Source organism: Oryx dammah, unplaced genomic scaffold (genome assembly GCF_014754425.2).
Source record: "Oryx dammah isolate SB20612 unplaced genomic scaffold, SCBI_Odam_1.1 HiC_scaffold_22, whole genome shotgun sequence".
Classification (NCBI taxonomy): domain Eukaryota; kingdom Metazoa; phylum Chordata; class Mammalia; order Artiodactyla; family Bovidae; genus Oryx; species Oryx dammah.
This window is the reverse complement of record NW_024070206.1, coordinates 11,493,008-11,516,513: the sequence shown is the minus strand read 5'-3', so window position 1 is coordinate 11,516,513 and position 23,506 is coordinate 11,493,008. Positions and strand designations below refer to the sequence as shown.

General features: G+C 38.1%; 1 protein-coding gene across 1 annotated transcript in view; it reads left to right on the top strand.

The window, feature by feature from the left end:
* ME2 (malic enzyme 2) overlaps nucleotides 1-14,145 on the top strand; it is a 59,490-nt gene extending 45,345 nt beyond the window's left edge. Inside the window, exons 14-16 of the mRNA XM_040264460.1 lie at nucleotides 7,255-7,325; nucleotides 7,810-7,908; nucleotides 11,969-14,145. Of these exons, the coding sequence (XP_040120394.1) occupies nucleotides 7,255-7,325; nucleotides 7,810-7,908; nucleotides 11,969-12,136 (338 nt within the window). The 3' untranslated portion in view covers nucleotides 12,137-14,145. The remainder of the gene's footprint in view (nucleotides 1-7,254; nucleotides 7,326-7,809; nucleotides 7,909-11,968) is intronic.
* The last annotated feature ends 9,361 nt before the right edge of the window (nucleotides 14,146-23,506 follow it).

Genomic DNA, 23,506 nt, shown 5'->3' with positions numbered 1-23,506 from the left:
ATTTCCCAGAGAAGAATACTGGAGTGGACTGCCATTTCCTTCCCTATGGAATACAGCTTTGAATAAGTTTTTGTTTTTAATAAAGCATGAATGAAAACTGAGTTTTTATGTATATGAAATGTCTTTATTTTTTTCTCTCGGTTGGTTGGGTAAAGATTTGCAGATTCAAAGTCTTCTTCTTTTTAGTTGTGCCATGTGGCTAGCTGGGTCTTAGTTTACTTCCCTGACCAGGGATCGAACCCAGGGCCCCAGCAGTGAGAGCGCTGACTACTAACCACTGGACTGCCAGGAAATTCCCTCAAAGTCATTTTGTCAGACCTTTGAAAACATTTCTCCATTCACTTTTAGTGGCCAGTGTTGCTGACAGAAAATCTGGTGTTGATGAGATTCTCATTCTGTTATACATACTGGTTTTGTGTCCCTGAAAATGTTTCAGTGTTGTCTTTATCTTTAGGATTTCTGAAAGATTAGTAAAATGCATTCAGGTTTGGGCTTTATCTCCATTTATCATGCATGTCTGCAAGTGGGCCAATTCACTGTATCTTCTTTTCCAAAGGATTTTTTTCCCCTGCTTTTATTTTCCCCCATTAATTTCCTTCCATTATTTGTTTTTTCCTTATGGAACTTGGGTTAGACGACCATGGTCAGATCTCTCTGTTGTCCTTGACTTGTAAATTTTATTCATATTTTAGCCTCTTGTCTTTTCTGTTCTGTAATATGGGGGATTTCTGTGGTGTTGATTCATTCATCTGTATCTATTTTGTTTTTTAACACTTCGAGTATATGTTTTGTTTCAATAGTCTTCTTTCTTTTTATTATGAAAAATTTCAAGCATATACAAAAATAGAGGGAAGAATGAAGTCCCATGTTACCTTCTCCCACCTTTTGGCAGTTATCAACTGGTAGCTGATATATTTAATCTATATTCCCACCCATTCCACCTTCACTGGGTTATTTTAAAGCAAATCAGAGACATCATATAATTTCATTAATAAGTACTTCCATGTGTTTCACTAAAAAAGTGAAAACATTTTTTTACTTAAACATAACCATAGTACTGGTCACATCAAAGAAAATAAACGATAATTGCTTAATAGCATATCAACTCAGTAGGGTCAAATATTTTTCTTATTCCCAGTAACCTTTTATTCATAGAATAACTCTTTAATGGCTACTTTTCTTTTTAAAGCTAGCAATGTCCTTCCAGATCTCTTCCTAGAGTTAGTAAGATTCTTTTAAATATTTCTTCTTTTGTGTTGTTTTATTTTCCAGCAATTTCTGGTGATCCTTCGTTTGTTTTAATGAAAGAATCACATAGAGTAAAATAGTGGCTTGGCATGAATTTCCTTTGTACTTGTGTCTTTCTCCTTGTGGGCCTCTCCTTGAGGAACTGCAGCTAGCTGTAAGATTTTATGACAGGTAGAGCTATAGCATGTAAAGGCTGGCATCAAGGCAGCATGTTATTATAACTCTTGTTAAAATAAAGATTTGGGACCTATGAATATCCTGGTGCTCTTTCCTCCTTTTCACCCATGTAGTTGTGGTTGTCTTAGAGTTCCACTCTGCTTGTCTCTTGAGAGAGAGCATCTGTAACAGAAATTCTCCCATCGTTGACTATCTCTTTCTAGAACTTGATAATGTTCAAAATCAGTCTGTCCCATCCAGCATTATTTCTCTAGCATAAAGCCTTAAAAACATAAATACTCTCCTGTTGACTTACCAAAGCCATTTTAAATATTGCATTTGACCAATAGAGCACTTGACAGTTGATTACTATAACAGTTCCCTGTCCTAACTTAACAATAACAGTTATTAGGACTGTAAATATAGACATAAAAATGACTTGGTAGCAGAGGTTAAAATGGATTTAAAAACAAGATTGGCCAAAAGAATGTTCATGAAGCAAGTAAAAACTTAAGGCTCTGTTAGAATTGTGTGCTCTAGTAGTTATAATTGGATGAACAACAGAAATAAAACCTGAAAAGGGACTGAGGTTTCCTAATGAGGAAAAAGTGGCCGAGAGGTAAAGCTGTACTTCTCAGCAAGCGAGGACAAGAGGTGGAGTCTGGCGCCTGTGGAGGGTGGGCTACTAGTGAAGCATCTCCTTCTCGGGGCTGAGACCCTGAAGGACTGTACTTTGGAGTGTGGGGATAGTTTACCCTTGAAGTTACCTGTAAAACCCCAAGCGTTTGTTTTGGCCTGCCAGTGCCCAGAAGTGCTCGGCAGAAACAGACAAAAATCTTCTCTGGTACAAGACAACAGTATCCTGCTCCTCAAGTTACTCTTACAAATAAATCTTCAAATTCAACCCCAGTTAAGAAATGAAAAAGAAATGAGGCACATGAAGAGACAAGACAAACATAAGCGAAAAGGAAACAACAAATAACGCTTTAGAACTCTTTATATCAGACAAGTGCTCTGAAGCAAATAACTTATTATGTTTGAGATAAAAGCATTCAGCCAAGTAACACTAAATTCTAGAATTGAGAAATACAATAAGTTAACTCAGTTAATGAGGCCAATAGAGATTAAACCAGAGAAAATTAATAAACTGGTAGACCAGAAGAAACAATCAAGAGACCAAAAAAAGATATATTAATATATTAATTATATGAATTAACATATTAATTGAGATACATTTAATTGAGGTCCAGAGGAAGCTGAGAGTAAGAATGAAGAAGAGGCAATATTTACAGGCTTCATGGCTGAGAATTTCTTAGACCTGACAATGGACATCAATACACAATATTCAGGAAGCTTGGTGGAATCCACATCTAGGGACATCATCATGAGGCTTCAGAAAATGACAACAAAGAGAAGACTATGCATGCAGCCAGAACAAAGAGGTTTCCTTCAAAGGAACAACTGTTAGACCAACAGTTGACTCCTCAACAGCAGCAAGATGCCAGAAGGCAGTGGAGTGATCTGTGTAAGTGGCTTTTACAAAATAGTTGTTAAGCTCAACTCGTTACATAGTGTAAAGATCTTCCAAGAATGAAAACAATGAAGATTTTTTAGAAGGAAAAAAAAAAAAGGTTTCACCATCTGTCTGCAGACATGTAAAAATGTAGAATAAATTCTAAAGAGTATCAAAGGAAATACAATTCCAGCTAGAAGTGCAGAGATTTAGGAAAGAATGAAGAGTAAAAAAGCTGTGATTATTTCAGTTAAACAAAAGGATTGTCGTATATATATATGGGGAAAGCAATAATGATATATGGGATTTTGAAAAATACATAGACAAAATACACAATAATAAGAGCTTATTGGTTACATAGAGTTAAACTATTAACGAGATACTTCCATTGCCTGGCAGGAGGGTAAATTAAAAATTAGCATGAAACTTTTAATCAGGATGTATGTTACAAATTTGAGGATAACCACTAGAAAGCTAGGAGAAACTTCCAAGCTATGATAAGAGAATATGAGGGGAGAAAGTGAAATGATTTTTTTTTTCTAATTCCAAAGGCAAGAAAGAGGAAAGGGAACATGAAACAGACAAAACAATATAAGAAGACAGTAGATCTTGCCCCAAGAAATTTCAAGGAGAGAAAAGAAAAAAAGGAGGGAAAGAAATTATCAAAGACTGTAACATTTCCCCAGATCCAGATTTGCAGATGGGGAGGGCCCACCTACCACGTGCCAGATATGGTGGGTGAGAGCAACATACCTCAAGGCACATCACTGTGAAATTATGGAACATTAATTACAAAAGAAAAAAAAAGATCCTACGTAATTCCAGAGATGCAAAAAAAAAAGATAATCACAGGAAAAGGATCTGGAATCACATTGTCACCAGACTTGTCAACAACAGTGCTGGAAGCTGGAAAGTATTGAAATAATGTGTCATGATTCTGAAGGAAAATTACTTCCAAACTAGCATTCTAAACCCAGACAAACTATCAAATAAGTGGAAGGTAGTAAAAGTGTGCCTGTGCATGTGTGTTGAGGGACCAGTGGGGGCTCTTCAAAAATGCAAGATTTAAAAAAATGTATCTCCCACATACTGTTCTTTAGAAAACACTGGAGAGTATAGCCTACAAAAAAAAAAAAAAAAGAGAGGAACAAAAATACTAGGAAGAAGTGAGATGTAGGAAATGGACTCAACTTAGAAGCAAAGGGAATCTGTATGAAGATGAAGAGTTTCCAGGAATAGCGCCGTATCTAGGATGGAGAGTAACAAGGCCAGATTGGAGCTTCAGCAGATTTTTTCTGGGGATGAAACGAGAGAAATGTGAGGTTGTTGAAATTGCTAGGTGATTTGAGACAACTAAATGAATGAGTGTCTCAGCATGAAATAATTTTAAGTACTCAAAAATCAAAGGAAAAGCAAAAAGACAGTAACTTCAGGGGAAATAAAGTTATGCAGAAGAGGAAAAGTTAAGATACAGTGTTAATACATGGCCCGACTATTAATAGCACTTATGAAGAAAGTCATAATAATATAAACACTGAATATTGATTCAACCAAAATTATGTTCTAACTCTATTGGGAAGAAGGCTGGAAATGTGCCAGAAAGCTAAATATTTCTTTGCCACAGGAACGAGTCCGTAATCTCCAAAACTAAAAGTCAATCAGAAGAAATAGAGGCAAGCTGTGTGAGAGAGAAATGTTACTAGGTTAGTGAGAAAGCAATTGCGGTTTCGGACCATGGATTTTAAGTCATTGTAACTAGGTTCATCACGACTTCCCTGATGGCTCAGCAGTAAATTATCCTCCTGCAATTCAGCAGACACGGGTTCAAGCCCTGGGTCAGGAAGATCCCCTGGAGAAGGAAATGGCAACCCACTCCAGTGTTCTCGCCTAGAGAATCCCATGGACAAAGGAGCCTGGCAGGTCACAAAGAGCCAGACACAACTGAGCACACATGCACATAACTAGGCTCAAATACATATTTATTAATCAAAATAGAAACCACTACAGTAAACACATTTTTGCCAATGAGAAGTTTGTTTATTCTTGTAGCATAAGAATCCGTGCTTTCAGATTTGACGAACTCTCAGAAAGCATTTTCTGCCTCCTGCTGATTATGGAAGCTGGTTTTCTCTGCAAAAAGTTGTTGAGATGCTTGAAGAAGTGGTAATCAGTTGAGAAGAGGTCAAGAGAATACGGTGGATGAGGCAAAACTTTATAGCCCAATTCATTCAGTTTTCGAAGCATTGTCTGTATGACGTGCAATTGGGCATTGTGAGAAAAACTGGGCCCTTTCTGTTGACCAAGACTGGTTGCAGACATTGCAGTTTTTGGTGCATCTCATTCATTTGCTGAGCATACTTTTCAGATGTAATGGTTTCACAAAGATTTAGAATCCTATAGTAGCAGCAGCAGCAGCAGTGGATAGGGGCAGCAGACCACCAAACACTGACCATAACCTTTTTTTGGTGCAAGTTTGGCTTTGGGAAATGCTTTGGAGCTGCTTCTCTATCCAAGCATAGAACTGGTCATCGCCTGTTGTATCAGTTCAGTTCAGTGGCTCAATTGTGTCCAACTCTTTGCGATCCCATGAATCGCAGCACACCAGGCCTCCCTGTCCATCACCAACTCCCGGAGTCCACTCAAACTCACGTCCATTGAGTAGGTGAGGCCATCCAACCATCTCATCTCTGGCGTCCCCTTCTCCTCCTGCCCTCAATCTTTCCCAACAGCAGGGTCTTTTCCAATGAGTCAGCTCTTCACATCAGGTGGCCAAAATATTGGAGTTTTTCAGCTTCAACATCAGTCTTTCCAATGAACACCCAGGACTGATCTCCTTTAGGATGGGCTGGTTGGATCTTCTTGCAGTCCAAGGGACTCTCAAGAGTCTTCTCCAACTCCACAGTTCAAAAGCATCAATTCTTCAGTGCTCAGCTTTCTTTGAAGTCCAACTCTCACATCCATACATGACTACTGGAAAAACCATAGCCTTGACTAGATGGACCTTTGTTGGCAAAGTAATGTCTCTGCTTTTCAATATGCTATCTAGGTTGGTCATAACTTTTCTTCCAAGGAGTAAGCGTCTTTTAATTTCATAGCTACAGTCACCATCTACAGTGATTTTGGAGCCCCCAAAAATACAGTCAGCCACTGTTTCCACCATCTATTTGCCATGAAGTGATGGGACTGGATGCCATGATCTTCGTTTTCTGAATGTTGAGCTTTAAGCCAACTTTTTCACTCTCTTCTTTCACTTTCATCAAGAGGCTCTTTAGTTCTTCCTTCACTTTCTGCCATAAAATCCACTTTTTGTGACACGTCACAATCCAGTCAAGAAATGGTTTGTTGTTGTTGCGTAGAATAAGAGAAAGTGACACTTCCAAGTGACTGTTTTTTTTTCATTTTTAGTCAGCTCAGGAGGAACCCACTTACTGAGCTTTTTCATCTTTCCAATTTGCTTCAAATGCTAAATGACCGTAGAATGGTCAATGTTGAGTTCTTCGGCAACTTCTTGTGTAGTTGTGAGAGGATCACCTTCAGTGATTGCTCTCAGTTGGTTGTTGTCAACTTCTAGTGGCTGGCCACTATGCTTCTCATTTTCAAGGCTCTTGTCTCCGTTGCAAAATTTCTTGAATTGCCACTGCACTGTACATTCGTTAGCAGTTCCTGGGCTAAATGTATTGTTGATGTTGTGAGTTGTCTCCACTGCTTTACAGTCCATTTTGAACTCAAATAAAAAATCACTTGAATTTGCTTTTTGTATAACATCATTTCTGTAGTTTGAAATAAATATAAAATAAACAGCACATAATAAGTCATTAGCAAAAAAAAGTAAAAAATGTACATTAAAATGATATATATAACATGACCACATTTATTTAAGAATGTATTCCAATATCAAATGGCAAAATTCAGCAATGCAAAACTGTAGTTACTTTTGCACCAAACTATTTAAAATAATCAGCTAAGAGAATTAAAAATAGTCACCTCTGTAGAGCAAGAAATAGAGGATTAGAGATGGACTGGGAATTAATGTTTTTATAACAACTGTTGATGACTTATATACATTTGTAAATTTGATAAATGTGAAAACTAAATTGCGAAAAGCCATTTGATATTTCTAAGATTATCTTTTCTAGTAAATGAGAATTGTAATAGTTAAAGATCATTTGATTTTAGTGCTCAGATTTCTGTTTTCTCTTGGCTTCTTTGTTTTTTCAGAGAGGTTGTTTGGGGGAGGGATGCCTTACCATTAATTTGGTTTAAATCTAGGAATTTATTTCACTCCTTTCATAATCTGAAGTGACCTTACTAAAAAAATTATTTTAAATGTATTCCAGGTGTGGCTTTAGCTGTTATTCTCTGTAACACCCGGCATATTAGTGACCATGTGTTCCTGGAAGCTGCAAAGGTAAGTGTTTTAAATATTGTTTGGTTATTTTATAAAGGATGAATTATAAAAATGAATGAATCTTAAAAACAGAGAATGAGTTAAATTTGCCTTATGAATGAAAAGGAAATGACTCATCCGTTGTTTTTTTGATATACCGTCTTCTACATAAAATTAGTTTACCATGATTTTTCCAGTGTTTAATTGTAAGCTGTGAATCCTTTCATATATACTCTACCTGTATTATACATATCTGAAGGTTACATAATTGTGACAGCACAGATAAAATGTCTTTAAATATGATTAAAGGTCTTTAAATAAATCTAAATATTTACTGTTTAGTGGAAAGCAGTTTTAATTTCTGCAGTGGGTTAAGTGTATTCCTGCTAGAATCAAGAATAACAGAGAATTATTCTCTGTTCCCCCAACCCTTTTCCCATTTCATTAGTCCTTATTACTCTCTTATTTAAGCAAACAAAAATGAAATTCTTTTCTCTCTCTTCAGGCTCTGACAAGTCAGTTAACAGATAAAGAGCTGGCTCAGGGGAGACTTTACCCACCACTTTCTAATATTCAGGAAGTTTCTATTAACATTGCTATTAAAGTAAGTAATAATTTATACCTCTTCACAGAAATTTTAGTGGTGTTTTTACAGAACTAACACAGGTTCGAGAAAACTTGGGAACATTTAGAGAGTGCAAACAAGAAATTTTAGGTTGCTCATATTCTTGCTACCAGAATGTAACTCTGCTTTGATGCCTTCTAGTCTTTTTTTCTTCCCACAAACATATAAAATGCACACATGTAGTCACCTGTGCCTGGTTTTAAAACTGACTCCTCACTGCATTTTTTCCACTTAATATATTCTAAGTATAGTATGTAAATCAATAATAATTCTTAGGAGCACTAATATTTGTGGAATTCTCTTTGTTGTTAGATCAGAATTTGTTAACTATTTATCGGTTTGGGGGGACATTTAAGCATCTTCTGGTTCATTAGTGAATATCCTTAGATAATATTTTAGTGAACATCCTCAGATAATATTACAGTGAACATCCTCAGATAATATTATAGTGAACATCCTTAGATAATATTACAATGAACATCCTTAAATAAGTCTGTATATGCATTTGTGATCATTTTTTCTTAAGGTAAATTTCTCATCATAAGAACAAAAGGATTGACATGTTAAGGCTTCTGATAAACATTGCCAAATGATTTTTCAGAAAAAAGTATTGATTTATACTGCCCTGTTAGGTAGGAATGTATTCTGCCAATACTTAGAATTATTTTTTAATTGCACATGTTATTTTCATTTAAAGCATTTACTTTATTAAATTGAAGAATATTTTTGTTTTTATTGAACAGTAGTATTCCTTCTGTATTTGTCTTCTACTTCCTAACAGTAGGCTCTTTAAACGGTAAGGGTAATGATCCTTCTGTTTTCTGTGCTGTAGGTATTTTCCCTTGTCATTTATTTTGACTTAGTGCCATTTTTCACACTTTTTTTAATGGAATGATCTGTTTATTTTATGGATTGTTTTCTTACCTCCTGTGGATGTCGATGCTTTCTCCCTCTCCAAAGTCATAAATGTCTGCCTGTATTTTCAAATAACATAAAACTTTATAATCCCTCTGAGATTTTAGTGTATGATATGAGACAGAGAAACATTCTTTCCTGAAAAGTTAACCAGTTGTCTCAGCACCAACTGACTGGGAATGCTACTCTTGTTAACATAAAAACAAACATTGATTCCTTTACTAGGAGTCTGTTGTGACCATATTTGCCTATTATTAGGCACTGTTTTCGTTTAATAATGTTTGCTATTTGATACTACACATTATACATATGAAACCATCATTATGGTTTTTTCAGGATTTTCTTTCTATTCTGGCCTTTTTTATTCTTTTGGATGAATTTTTGAATTCAAAACCCTTCAAACTGAGACTATGTCATATTTATAAATTGGTGAAATTGAGTCTATCTGTATTGACTCTTCCCTACTCAATATCTCTCACTCCATTTACTAAGGTTTTACTCTGTTTTTCAATATAATTTTGTTGTTTTCTTCATTGAAATGTGGCATGTTTCCTATTACTTATTTTCATAGATATTCAAAATTTTTGTTATCCTTTAAAATAACATTTTCCTTTTCCATATATATTTCCTCATTGGTCATTTCTAATATACAGGGAAGGTATTTATTTGATAACAGGGTTCTTTGTTGAACTAAGTTAATTCTTTCGGAATTGTTGAGTTGTGAATTATCTGAAAATGACTGTTTTTTAATTTATATAACTCACTTTTTCCCTATTTTACTAAGTTACCTGCTATGTAAGAGCAGTTTTAAACAATTGAGTTGATAAGGGGCACACATCCTTGTATTTTAATAAGGATTGAAATAAGTACTTTTAAAATCTTTTTGAAGAAGTAGGCTTATGTTCCTACTATTTACTAAGATTTTCTTTTTTATTTTTGGCTGCTCTGCATGGCTTGCGGGATCTCAGCACCCCAACCAGGGAGTGAACCTGGGCCTCAGTTCCACTGGGCCACTGGGAAACTCCCAAGATTTTCATAAATATCAGGATTAGATGTAGAATTTATCAACTGCACTTTCACCTTAAATGCTGATGATCATAAAATTTTACCCTTTGAGTATTAATGTTATTGTTGTATTATATTAATACTTATAAAATAAGCAAAGATTGGAAATTGATAAAGAATGATATGCCTAGGAAATAATCAATTCAGTTGACCTGGAGTCTAGAATATAGTTAGGAAAAAGGCATTAGGTAAGATTTGAAATTAAGACTGGCGGTACAGATACACAAATGCCAGATTTAGGACTCTGAATACTATTGTAAAACAACTGAAGAACTTAGAGCCCAGCATTTAGATGAATAGAGTTCAACTTTAGAATGTTATAGGTGGGACAGATTTTGGAAGATACCAGTCAATTAGATGACTAGTATGTCCACATGAAAGGTAATATATAAGGAAAAAGAAGATCTGTGCTTGGGGGTGGTATGGGAGCAGAGCCCCCAGGATTGTGTCTCTTCCCCCTCTTCCTCCTTCTGTGTCCTAAGGTTTTCCTTTTTAGGAGCCAAGGGATCAGGAGAGTAGACAGTGCTTTGTGTCTGTCCCCCAACACTACCCACAGCCACCAGGCAGCTCTACATAGCCACTGGTCACCTGCTGGATATCTGTGCAACCAAAGAGGGCTCGATCTCAGGCCCTGCCCCCAGTCTTTCCTGTGGACACAGACGTGTTTCCTACAATAGACTAGACAATACGGGTGACCCTTGAACAATGCGAAAGTTAGCTGCTGACTCTCTGTGCAGCTGAAAATCTACATATTACCTTCCTGTTGGTCCTCAGGGTCTGAGGTTCTGCACCCACAAATTCAACCAACTGGGAATCATGTGGTATATATTTAGTAAAAGAAATTCACATGTAAGTGGACCTGTGCAGTGCAAACCCTTGTTGTTTGAGGTCAACTGAATGTGACACATTTTCCATCACAAAATATCATGAGAGTGAGCTCCTAAGACCAAGGATTACCTTTAATAACCATAATTTTTCCTTAATTATTCCTTTTAGAAAACTGAAAGAACTAATAGTAATCATCATTTAGAATGAAAATTAGAGGAGACATAACTGTTTGAAAAAAATTTTTTTTCTATCATTTATCACTACATTTTTAAAAATTAGACCATAACTTGAGAACTTAACTATATGATAGACACTGTGCTACCCTGTGAGGAAGCTTTTTCATTCTGCCTCATTTTACAACAACCAAGACTCAGAGGGTTTATCTTCACCACCAGTCGTGGTGTGTGGCTTGCTACAAAGATCAGAAATTCATTCAAGCCAGTTTAGGTGGGAAGTACCTAACCTAACTTTTTAGGGTGGTCTGTGGTCTAGTCTCAGAATGCTCTGCGCTTGAAACATATTTCTCACTTTTAAATACCTTGGGCAAGTTACTTAAACTCCTCAGACTTTGTTGTTCTCATGTATAAAATGAGAATAATTATAATAGTACTTATAGGGTTCTTGTGAGGGTTAAATGAGATACCCATGTAAAGCACATAAAAACATGCCTGACACTCAGTGATGGTGGTGCTGAGTTATTACCGTGTATAGGTTCCAGCCCTTGCTTTACTTGACCTTATAGTTCTAGTGTCCAACACTGGTTTGTAATAATTTCTGTGTCCTTTCATCGAAATTATAGAGCAGAAACACCTGGCTCGCTTGGGTTAGAGTTTCACTGTAGCCCCATCAGCTGTGACCAGGAAGTAGAGTCTCCTACACACGTCTCAGCAGGGCTGTGGGAAAGGACACAGGCAGGGCAGGCTGCCCAAGCAGGTCTTCTGGACCCGTACATGGTAAAGTGGAAAGTTACTGCAGTGTCAAGGAACTGTTGATATTTCAGGGCAAGGGGAACTTTAAAGTCACTTTAAAACATATCAAACTTATGATGAGAGTGCAGATATTTTTAATCTTCTAATAGTTTCTGAATGTTTTAAAGTGAGTCTAAGTAATGTTATTTTTTCTTTTGAAAAAAACACCATCCTTCCAAATTCATTACTTTGTGTTTTAATAATACCTTTTCTTTTAAATAGGTTAATACTGAGAGCCATGCAGTAATCTTATTATTTTTCAGGTTACAGAATACCTGTACGCTAATAAAATGGCTTTCCGATACCCAGAACCTGAGGACAAGGCCAAATACATTAGAGAAAGAATATGGCGGAGCGAGTACGATTCCCTGCTGCCCGATGTGTATGAGTGGCCAGAGGCTGCGGCGCACCCTCCCCCGATAACAGAATAGAAGCACACCATGGACACTTTCCATGCGTCAGGGAGCTCCTTTTTTCAGACGGAAACAGATAGTGTTCTTAACTTCATGCTTTTTTCTGTTATTTTTGCCCATGAACCTTCTCTTCTGCGCCAGGGCGGATGAGTTGCCTGCTCTGCTAACGCCCACCTGCACCCTGCAATCAAATGACCATAATATTTTATTCTCGTTTGTAGCTCATGTCATATCAGCGATATTAAAAATGTTCTTGTGAATGTCTTCACTTGCGCTCTTGTTCACTCTTAGCAAAATATTTGCTAGTTACTACTACAGCTAAAAATCTCTCCTCCAGTTCTTGTAGGGCTACTAAAATAGAAATTTACTTCTGTGGATATGAGTATAGAATTTTGAGAAGAAGCCAAATTTAACCAAATTCTAAGGACAAGTTGTCAGTATCTAAAAATATCCTTTTATATCTGCTTTATTTGACCTTCATCCTCTGAAATGCTCTTCCAGTAGACAGATACAGAAAAATCTACCCTATTATTTATTTTCTGGGACTAAACTGAAGCTTAATTATAAAGTGAAACAGGAACTATTGCTGCCTTTAGACAAATTAGTCATTGTTTTCAACAGTGTGTGAAAGTCACAGTATAATATTGTAAAATAAAGGTAATAAATTTAATTGCTTTAATTATGCTATTTTTATTGCATAACTAGAAATTTAGGTTAGCTTATTATGAAAAACACATTTTCATTTTCTCCTGGATGATTCTAAAGAACGGGGTTTAGGTAGACCTCATAAACTATGGTTTTTGACATGTGATTTTTAACAAATTGACCATTGGTTTCCCATCCAAATGAGTCACATTTAGACTCATCTACGTGAATCTATACCCTTATTCCAGTAGTGATGGTTTTTATTGAGATAATTTTGGAATGTTCCTATGATACATTCCTTTAAATATCATTAGTACTAATAACTAACTCCTTCTCCATTGAAGATGGATTTAATTTTTTGAAATCACCGGAATTAATTTAGAGCTAAGTGGGAGTGAATAGGTGTTTAGACCAGTAAATGTCATTTTTAGTCCCAGTAACATGGGTAATAACTACCTAGTGAAAAATCGATTTTCTTATGTGGCTTACACATTGGAGAGTTCTAAAAGAAAATCCCAAACATTTTGAGAAATAGTCTTGCTATATATAACCCTAACATAGTTGCTTTGGGGCAACAAACAAGACTTTAAAATGCCCATTCTACAAGATAAAGTATAAAAAATTATTCATAGCTGCATATCAATGTGCACATTATTTGAAGTTTCCCTCCACTGTCCTTGATACGTTAGATGTGATATTCTGGAGCGTGATAAAAGGGCTTCATTTTTATGTTCCTATTTCCTTTTACAAAACTAATAGGTAAAGACTAATTGATTCATAGTACTTTTGAATAGAATTCAATGTTTTAAGAATGCTCAAAATGGCATTGCCATTTGGAGTATGGAAAAATGCAGTTGGTTAAATATACTTAACAGATGAGTAAAATCAAAGGTATGCTTTATCTGTTTGGTAAAATAAACAATCAGATCACTGTTTTCCTCAAAGATGAAAGGCTTATGGTTTTCATGTTACCTTTGTCAAAATCGTCCACAAAAATACTCTCTGTGAAATCTTGATTTTAGTTTTCATTACAAGTAAAATAATTACAAACCTGTTTTTTCACTCAATACTTCTTGAAGATAGGAAAATGCAAAATTAAAGTAATTTTACTCAGATGTTTGCTTATTCAAATGTGTCTAATACAGTATACATGGAAATATTTTAAGGAAAAAACTGCTAAATGGCATATAGCCTGCTTATTTAAATAAGACAGAATAAAAGCTGCCTACTCTCATTATGTGTTATTTACCAACCAGAATTTCAACACGTAACAATTTTTGGAGGTAAATTAAAATGTTTTATTATTTAAGCTAAGAATACAGGCAGGAACTATCATAACGGTGGTAGGGGGAGGGGTGGCATCATGGCAACAAATTGGAAAAAACAACATTTGAACCTAACAGCAATGGACAGTTATTTTCGTTCTTTTGAAGAAATTCTGTAGATCAGGCTATCAAATTATTTAGTAGGGAAAAGTGAGAATGCATGTTTTTCTAATCTGGAACGACCTGTACTGTGAAACAAATTGGATAGCCAGTGAGGGTAAAGGTTTATTGACTATAATGGGAAAAGTGTCAAAGATTTTAGTTAAAAAGATTTTTAAGGGATGGATTCTTAACCAGGACGGGCCACCAAATTACTGTAAAGTTTTAGAATGCAGATGCCTCTGGCCCCTCCTCTAAGGGCCCTACACCACCAGCACCAGGAGCGGGGTGGTCATGGGGAGCTAACCGACCCTCCTGCTGACACAGCGGGCCTGAGATGGGGCCTGAGATTCTGCACTTCAGATAATCTCCCAGGGGTGCCCATGCTGCTGTGCAGGACGTGTGTGTGACACTGCTCTGGAGGCCTGAGCGTAGTGTGTGTTTAAGTGCTCAGACAGGATAGGCTCCCTCGGGAAAAGAAAACTGAAATTCTGTTCTTAGACCAAATTTATTTCATCTGCTTTTGTTATGTATGACCTATATAGGATGTTCATAAGAACAAAAATAAAGTTTTAAACTGCTTCTTCTGAAAACATGTAATTAAAACATTGTTCAGTTCTTAATTAGATTAATATACTTTTGTTAAGTAAAACCTAGCAACTAGTTTTTCACTTATAAAAGATTATCAAGTAGGTATTTGTTCTCTTATTATTATTTGTCATGATATATTATCAAGTAGGTATTTGTTCTCTTATTATTATTTGTCATGATATAACTTACCCTATCTCTTGTCTTTTCTTTCTCTAAATTATCAGCCTCTGGAGCAATAAGATTCCACATTTTCCTTTGCAAAGGAGTTGCTAATGAATTAAGACCAAAGCATAATAGTTACTGAGGGGCATGGAGCATTCTTTACTCAGGTTACTGAGAAAGCCCAAGGGGGCTGGCAGGGTAGTGGGAAAACTCTTGCCTTAGGAAAAACACTTCACCTAGATGCTGCTGTTTCCCAAGCCCATTCAGTATCCCTCAGAAATAACCTCTTCAAGCCCGCAGCAGCTCCAGGGTTCTGTTAAATTCACCAAATCAGAATCAGCTCTGCTGAGCATACAGAATACTGGACAACATTAATATAAAGCTCAAAGCTCTCTACTGGGATTCCACTTAAAGGGATCGTCCTAATGAAGTAGCACCAATACCATATTTCCAGCCAAGATAGGTATACGTGTATTGCTGACTTTATAGAAAATAGCAAAGATACTCCTTGTCTACTTCGGCTCTCAACCGATTTATGACTGGCATTTCGATGTTCTTCCACAGACAAGCTAAATAAAGTAACAACACATAATATTTAAAATGATCAAGACAGTTTTACTACAGAAACCTTACCCCTCATCTGAAATCAAGATGTTTTAATAGATGTGGAGAAAAAGCTCAGTGCTTTGTTCTGAATTTTATAAATTCAACTGGGCCTAATTAGGACAGGATTCTTATTGCATAATTCCCTTAATCCTTGCCAGGAGTTACTCAGATAAACCAGTGATTAGATTTTAAAACAATCATTGTTTTCCTTACATGGAAACGGAAGACAGTGCCTCTCAAGGAGAAAAAGGTCTGGAAGTGTGTGCATAGTTCAGTGACATAAAATACACAAATTTAAGTCACGTGACTTGGATGCTTTGCATCTTTCTGTAACAGCTTTTTGCCAGTAAACTGACTTTTTGATGTGGCTATTTAATCAACCCTGTTTTTCCCAAATAAAGATGTATTTGCTACTTTGCTTTATGGGAAATTACCCCTACAATCAGCACACTTTTAAAAGTTTTAAGACGAAGGGGATATTAATGGGTATTTATTCCCCCCGGTTTTCAGTATGTCCTTTTATGTTCTGGGAAAACGTTCTCCTTGACTTTCCTAATTTTAAGTGTCGTTCTAGCAAATCGTTGATTCCTACATAGTCACTGAATTATCACCAACACATCAGGTATGTTCAGTTAGCAAATGATGATAAACTAAATTTTATGGATAGCACCTAGTCTGCTGGGCATTGTTCTAAGCGTCTTACACGAGGCAGCGTACTTAATCCTCATGACCACCTTCTGTCACTAGCATCTTTCTCAGAGAAGGACACAGATGCACAGAGAGATTAAAAGATTTGTCCAAGTTCTCTGCTGGTAAGAGGCAGAGCTGTGCCTCACCTCAGCCCTTAGTGGGGAAGAGGGGCCTCTGTGACAGGTGATTTTACCTGGATCTTAAATACCTTAAAGAATTCTTATTTCAAGTGAAAAATTTTCACCTATTCTCGTAAGATTAGTCTTAGGTCCTTTTTAACGTGTTTTACTGATTCATGTGATTTTTTTTTTTTACTTTGTTCCCATTTATAATTCAAATACAGTATAAACCTATTTAATCCATTAGTCTTAAGTATCTTAAGTACTGAATGTAAACAATAGATCTGGTTTTGAATTTGACAAATTACACCAAAACTTCCAGCTCACTAACATCTTTTGACTTGGTAATCTTCAAAAATTACCACAAAAGGGCTTCCTTGTGGCTCAGCTGTTAAAGAATCTGCCCTCTATGTGGGAGACCTGGGTTTGACCCCTGGTTTGGGAAGATCCCCTGGAGAAGGGAATAGCTACCCACTCCCAGTATTCTGGCCTGGAGAATTCCATGGACTGTATAGCTCATGGGGTTGCAAAGAGTCAGACACGACCGAGTGACTCATTTTCACTCACATTTTCAGCTGCCAATCTTCAAAAAACCACCAACCGCTATGACTGTTTTGGTAGCACTTAAACACTTTGTATCTTGTTTTAATTTTCTTTTTTAAATTATAGTTGCTTAACAATGCTGTGTTGGTTTCTGCTGTACTACACTTTGTATCTTGACACCTGCCAATGTCAACATGAATTGGGAATTGTAAGATGTATTTTTAATGATATGCATGTCTGTAGCTTCTTCCATTAAAATGTCATAATGGAAAATATTGATAGTAGCATCAGAGGTATGTGGAATAAGGAATTTAGGAATTTCTGAAGCCTATTTTAGTACATATTTGACAGAATAACATTTCTGCCTAATGTTTTATTAAACTTTGCCTAATCACCTTTAAAATTAACTGAAATTAAAACTTTGCAATTGATATTGTATTTCCTTTGGTAACATGTGAAGCATTCATTATTGACTTGAAGGGAGTTGCACATAGCAAAAGTCATTGCTTACCGTTTCTCACCTTTATATTTGGAATAAGCAGTGTTGTGGTAATAGCCTATGGAAATACCAGTTTAAGGGGAAAGCCTTGTGTAGAGTGTATTATACCAGAGACATATTCCAGATGCTTCCAAGAGTCAGTCTAAAAACTTCCTAATGGTATGGACTATTTTTTCTCATTTGTGATATATAAGTTCTACTGAGATGTGTGTATTTTCTTTTTTTAATGGAAGTATATAGTTCATTACAATGTTGTGTTAGCTTCAGGTATACAGCACAATGATTCAGTTACATATATATATATTCTTTTTCAGATTCTTTTCCCTTAGAGGTTGTGACAAGATACTGAATATAGTTCCCTGTGCTATACAGTAGGTCCTTGTTGGTTATCAATTTTACATATAGTAGTGTGTATATGTTAATCTAAAACTCTGAGATGTGTGTATTTTCTTAATAAAATTTTGCTATGTATCAAAAATGTGTTATGACCTTGTTTTTAAAGGCGGCTGTAAGGTATTGTCTTGGTATTATCTTAAAACACGCACACTTGGTATTAAACCTTAAATGCACTCCAAAATACTTGCTCCCCTGAGAATATGCTGTTAGACTGAAGTTCACTGTAGACCTAGTGATTCTGCTCACCTTTTCATTTCCTGCTGTTTGTTTCCTTACCCTCTTTCTCTCCTTATTTTGTTTAATCAGAGGAGTGAAGGAATGATTTCTCACCTCTTGCCCCACCACATACAACTTCCCAGACCTTAGTGTTAGAATACTAAAGCAGAAAGACTGTTGATTCGGTGATTAAGGGAGGAGATGGCATTAGAGCTCATACTTACTGAGTGCTTCTTCAAGCCAGGCGCTGTCCTAAGTACCTGATACATTTTTACTCATTCACAACAACCTTCTGAAGTGTTGATATTTCCCCCATTTTACAGATGTGGGATCTGAGGGGGTCACATAGCTACTAAAATGCAAAGCCACGATTCAGAGCTCTTGTGACATGTTTGTGACCGAAACTCCAATCCCGTTTAGACTCTCCTCCTCCTCTTAAGCACAGCCCGCCCTGCACAACAGGGCAGCAGAACATCATAGTCCTGCTGTCTCACTGAATCAGAATCACTAACTTCAAGACAGCCTCAATGCTCCTGGCATATCCTGGTCCGGTAACTCCGGTACCTTGCCTGTTGTCAGATCCCTGATGTTCTACATCCTATCTCTCAAGACAGCCTTGCTTCAATCTCACAGAGAAATGGGACGATCAGAAGAAGGTGTCCCCACGCTCCCTTTCCCCTCATCTCTCCAGGAACCTTGAGAAAGTGAAAAGCAGCAGCTCCCGACTTCCAGAAGCTGACCTGATACTAGGAACTCACGGCTGAGCTCTCCTGTTGAATGGGATACACTCACAATGATACCCAGAGTTCCCCCCATGAGCTGTCCTCGTGGCAGTGAGTGATGGATATCTCCCAGGACATTGACAAGGCGACTCTGACCACAATGGATTAAGACAAAAACAAGGTCACTCCAATATCACGACTTGTTTAGTCACTCAGTTGTGTACAACTCTTTGTGACCCCATGAACTGCAGCATGTCAAGCCTCCCTGTCCATCACTAACTCCCAGAGTTACCCAAACTCACGTCCATTGAGTCGGCGATGCCTTCCAACCATCTCGTTCTCTGTTGTCCCCTTCTCCTCTTGCCCTCAGTCTCTCCCAGCATCAGGGTCTTCTCCAATGAGACGGTTCTTCGCATCAGGTGGCCAAAGTATTGGAGGTTCACCTTCAGCACCAGTCCTTCCAATGAATATTCAGGGTTGATTTCCTTTAGGATGGACTGATTTAATGTCCTTGTAGTCCAAGGGACTATCAAGAGTCTTCTCCAACACAGTTCAAAAGCATCAATTCTTTGGTGCTCAGCCTTCATTATGGTCCAACTCTCACAACCGTACATGACTATTGGGAAAATCATAGCATTGACAATACGGACTTTTGTTGGCAAAATGATGTCTCTGCTTTTTAATACACTGTCTAGGTTTGTCATAGCTTGTCTTCTAAGGAGCAAGCGTCTTTTACCTTTGTGGCTGCAGTCACCATCTGCATTGATTTTGGAGCCCAAGAAAATGAAATCTGACACCACGTAGACCACCACGTCTACACATGGGCAAAACCTGAGTATCATCCAAACCACAGAAATGACCTCCCTCTGCACCCAGAGTGATCCTTTTGTTAAAAACTAATAAACAGGGGCTTCTCTGGTGGTCCAGTGGTTAAGACTTCAAGCTCCCAATCCAGGAGGCCCAGGTCTGAGCCCTGGTCTAGGAACTAGACCCTGCATGCCACAACTAAGACCTGGCACAGCTAAATAAATAAGAAAGAAAAATATATATATATTTAAAAACACATTTATCACATTTTAGAATTTGTTGTTCTAAGTCATATCCAACTCTCTGTGACCCCATGGACTGCAGCATGCCAGGCTCCTGTGTCCTCTACTATCTTTGCTCAGATTCAAGTCCATTGAGTTGGTGATACTATCTAACCATCTCATCCTCTCCCACCCTCTTCTCCTTTTGTCTTCAATCTTTTCCAGCATCAGGGTCTTTTCCAATGAGTCAGCTCTTTGCATCAGGTGGCTGAAGTATTGGAGCTTTCAGCTTCAGCATCAGTCCTCCCATGAATATTCAGGGTTGATTTCCTTTAGGATGGACTGGTTTGATGTCCTTGCAGTCCAAGGGACTCTCAAGAGTCTTCTCCAGCACCACAATTCGAAAGCATCAGTTCTTCAGTGCTCACCCTTCTCTAGGGTCCAACACTTTCTCAACAGCCATTTTTCACCTTTCAGAACAGCTATCATCAAAAAAATCTCAAACAACAAATGTTAGCAACAGCGTAGAGAAAAAGGAACCCTCCTACACTGTTGGTGGGAGTGTAAATTAGTGCAGCCACTGTGGAAAACACTAAGAAATGTTGTGAGAAAACAGAGTTTTCTCAAAAAACTAAAGAATCAATTACACTCCTCATATTGATCCAAAGTAAAGTAAAAATGTTAATTAAAAAGATACATGTGTTCCTTCAATTAAAAAATAAAAAGACACAGGTACTTGTGTTCACAGAAGTATTGAGAAATCTCCATATTGCTTTCCACAGTGGCTGCATCCATTTACAATTGCCAAGATATGTAAGCAACCTACATGTCCATCAACAGATGAACATACAGAGAAGATGCGGTATATACACGATGGAATATTTGTTGTCGTGTAGTGTCTGACTCTTGTGACCGCATGGACTGCAGCCTGCCAGGCTCTTATGTCCACAGGATTTCCCAGGTAAGTATACTGGAATGGGTTGTGATTTCCTTCTCCAAGAGATCTTCCTGACCCCAGGTTCGAACCTGCATCTGCTGTATTGGCCAGCGGTTTCTTTACCACTGAGCTACCAGGGAAGTGTCACTCAACCATAAAAAGAGACGAAATTTGTGTTTGCAACATGGATAGACTTGGAGGGCATCATGGTAAGCGAAAATATCAGAAAAGACAAGTAATGTATGATATCACACGTTGAATGTAAAAACATAAACTAGTGAATATGACAAAGAAGAAACAGAACTCACACATATAGAAAACTATTAGTTACCATTAGAGAGAGCCGATGGCAAAGGAGTGAGATAGGGTTAACAGATTAAGACAACTATGTATAAAATAAATAAGTTACAAGGATATATTGTATAACACAGGGAACAAAGCCAGTATTTTATAATAAACGTAAATGGTTAATTAAGGGCTAGGTTACATTTGGAGGGGCAGGGTTCTAGGTGAAAAAAACTGGACATAATAACTATTGAAGATGAATGATGTTTCTATATAGTAGTTCATTAAACATTTTCTCAATTTTTGTGTATGTTAAAAATTTCCCATAAAGTTTTTAAAAGGAACATAAAGCACTGTCTAGAATTCTCTAAAGCTATAATAACCTCTGAGAAAAGGGGTTGTAAGAAATCTTGATTGGGGTGGGCATAGGGGATGGTAGGTTTAAGCCAGGAACCTCTAGAATGGGCAGATCTATTGGGGGTACCACTACAGGGAACCCCTCGCTGAGTTGTGGTCAAAACCTAGTTGTAGAATGTGTCTTCCTGAGCACTTCTCAGCCAGGCAAGTGTCAGAATAAATAACGTTCAAGGTCTGGTTTTTAAAATTTTGCTAAACCAGTCCCCGCTTGAACAAATCCACCTTATTTCCTTATTTTTTCATTTCCAGGAGATTAATCCAAGTCTCAACCTTCCCACAAGACCCAGCTCAAGTCTAACTACCCCTTGCTTTTTTTTTTTTTTTATAAGGCAGTGGGGTCTTAGTTCCCTGACCAGGGATTGAACCCACCCCTGGCACTGAAAGTGCAGAGTCTTAATCACTGGACTGCCAGGGAATTCCCTAATCCTTCCTTAATTTAATGATCTCCCTATTTTTGTCACTCTCTTTGGTTTCTCCTTTTCCCCCTTATTTTGCTAGTGACTTTCTGCTACTTCTTTTTCCAAACTTGGTGTATGCTCCTAAAACCAGGAACCATGACATATATTAAAAATTCATTATCAAAGTCGGATTCTCCCTCCACAAAGGTGGAGCTTAAGTAACACTTGCATAAATAAAAGCTTTGCTGCTAAGTCGCTTCAGTCATGTCTGACTCTGTGCGACCCAATGGATGGCAGCCCACCAGGCTCCCCCATCCCTGGGATTTTCCAGGCAAGAACACTGGAGTGGGTTGCCATTTCCTTCTCCAATGCATTAAAGTGAAAAGTGAAAGTGAAGTCGCTCAGTTGTGTCAGACCCTCAGCAACCCCATGGACTGCAGCCTACCAGGCTCCTCTGTCCACGGGATTTTCCAGGCAAGAGTACTGGAGTGGGGTGCCATTGCCGTCTCCGAAATAAAAGCTTTGAAGAGGCCCAAAAATAAATGATCCCACTCTCCAGGTAGTGTTAAAAACCCTCCATCCACAGCACTTCTAACCCTGTTATGAAGCTGCTGGATACTTTGACCACCTCCAGCATGTAAGCAAAAATCAGTACAGTACACAAGAGTGTGAAGCTTTGAAAGCTGGAGTTTGACCTGAATCAGTTTTTCCATCTGGGCCACGTGCAGTTTCAGCCGGGGCTCCTCACCCCACGTGTCCAGGAGGCGATGCTGTGGCTGTGCGCTCCTCTCAGCAAGTGAAAAACACCCGCGACCCTGCTGCGGGCACAGCACCCGCAGCTGCGGATTTTTCAGGAGACATTCCGCGATTTCCCTGGAAGTGCAAAGTGGAATTGAAAGAAGACTTGGGATCTAGAGTACGTTCTACTATGCACTCTGATTCCAAGGCACCGCACGCTTCAGTTTTTAGTGCTTCAGATAGATTCATCCCCATAAAATCACAGACTTCACGCAGATAAGCCAAAGCAAAGCATCTGGGAAAACACTCTTGTTTGAAAACGTTCAGTTCAGTTCAGTCACTCGGTCGTGTCCGACTGAGCACGCCATGGACTGCAGCACGCCAGGCCTCCCTGTCCATCACCGACTCCCGGGGTTTACCCCAACTCATGTCCATTGAGTCAGTGATGCCATCCAACCATCTCTTCCTCTGTCGTCACCTTCTCCTCCCACCTTGAGACTGTCCCAGCATCAGGGTCTTTTTAAATGAGTCAGCTCTTCGTATCAGGTGGCCAAAGTATTGGAGTTTCAGCTTCAACATCAGTCCTTCCAATGAACACTCAGGACTGATCTCCTTTAGGATGAACTGGTTGGATCTCCTTGCTATCCAAGGGGCTTTCAAAAGTCTTCTCCAACACCACAGTTCAAAAGCATCAACGTTACACGGCAAAAAAGAAAAAAAAAAAAAAAAAGGCCATACAGTAGGGACTTCTCTGGCGGTCCAAGTGGTTAAGACCTTGGGCTTCAAGGGCAGGGGGTGAGGGTCTGATCGCTGATTGCAGAACTAAGATCCCACATGCCCCCAAGCAGTGGCCAAAAAATAAAAATAAAAAAGCAACCCACACAGTGGGCATTTTTCACTTCAGGCGCTCTGGTCCTCCCGGGATACTGCAGCCGTCTTAGGGGCCGTCCCACTCGCCGCGGGACAGAGCGG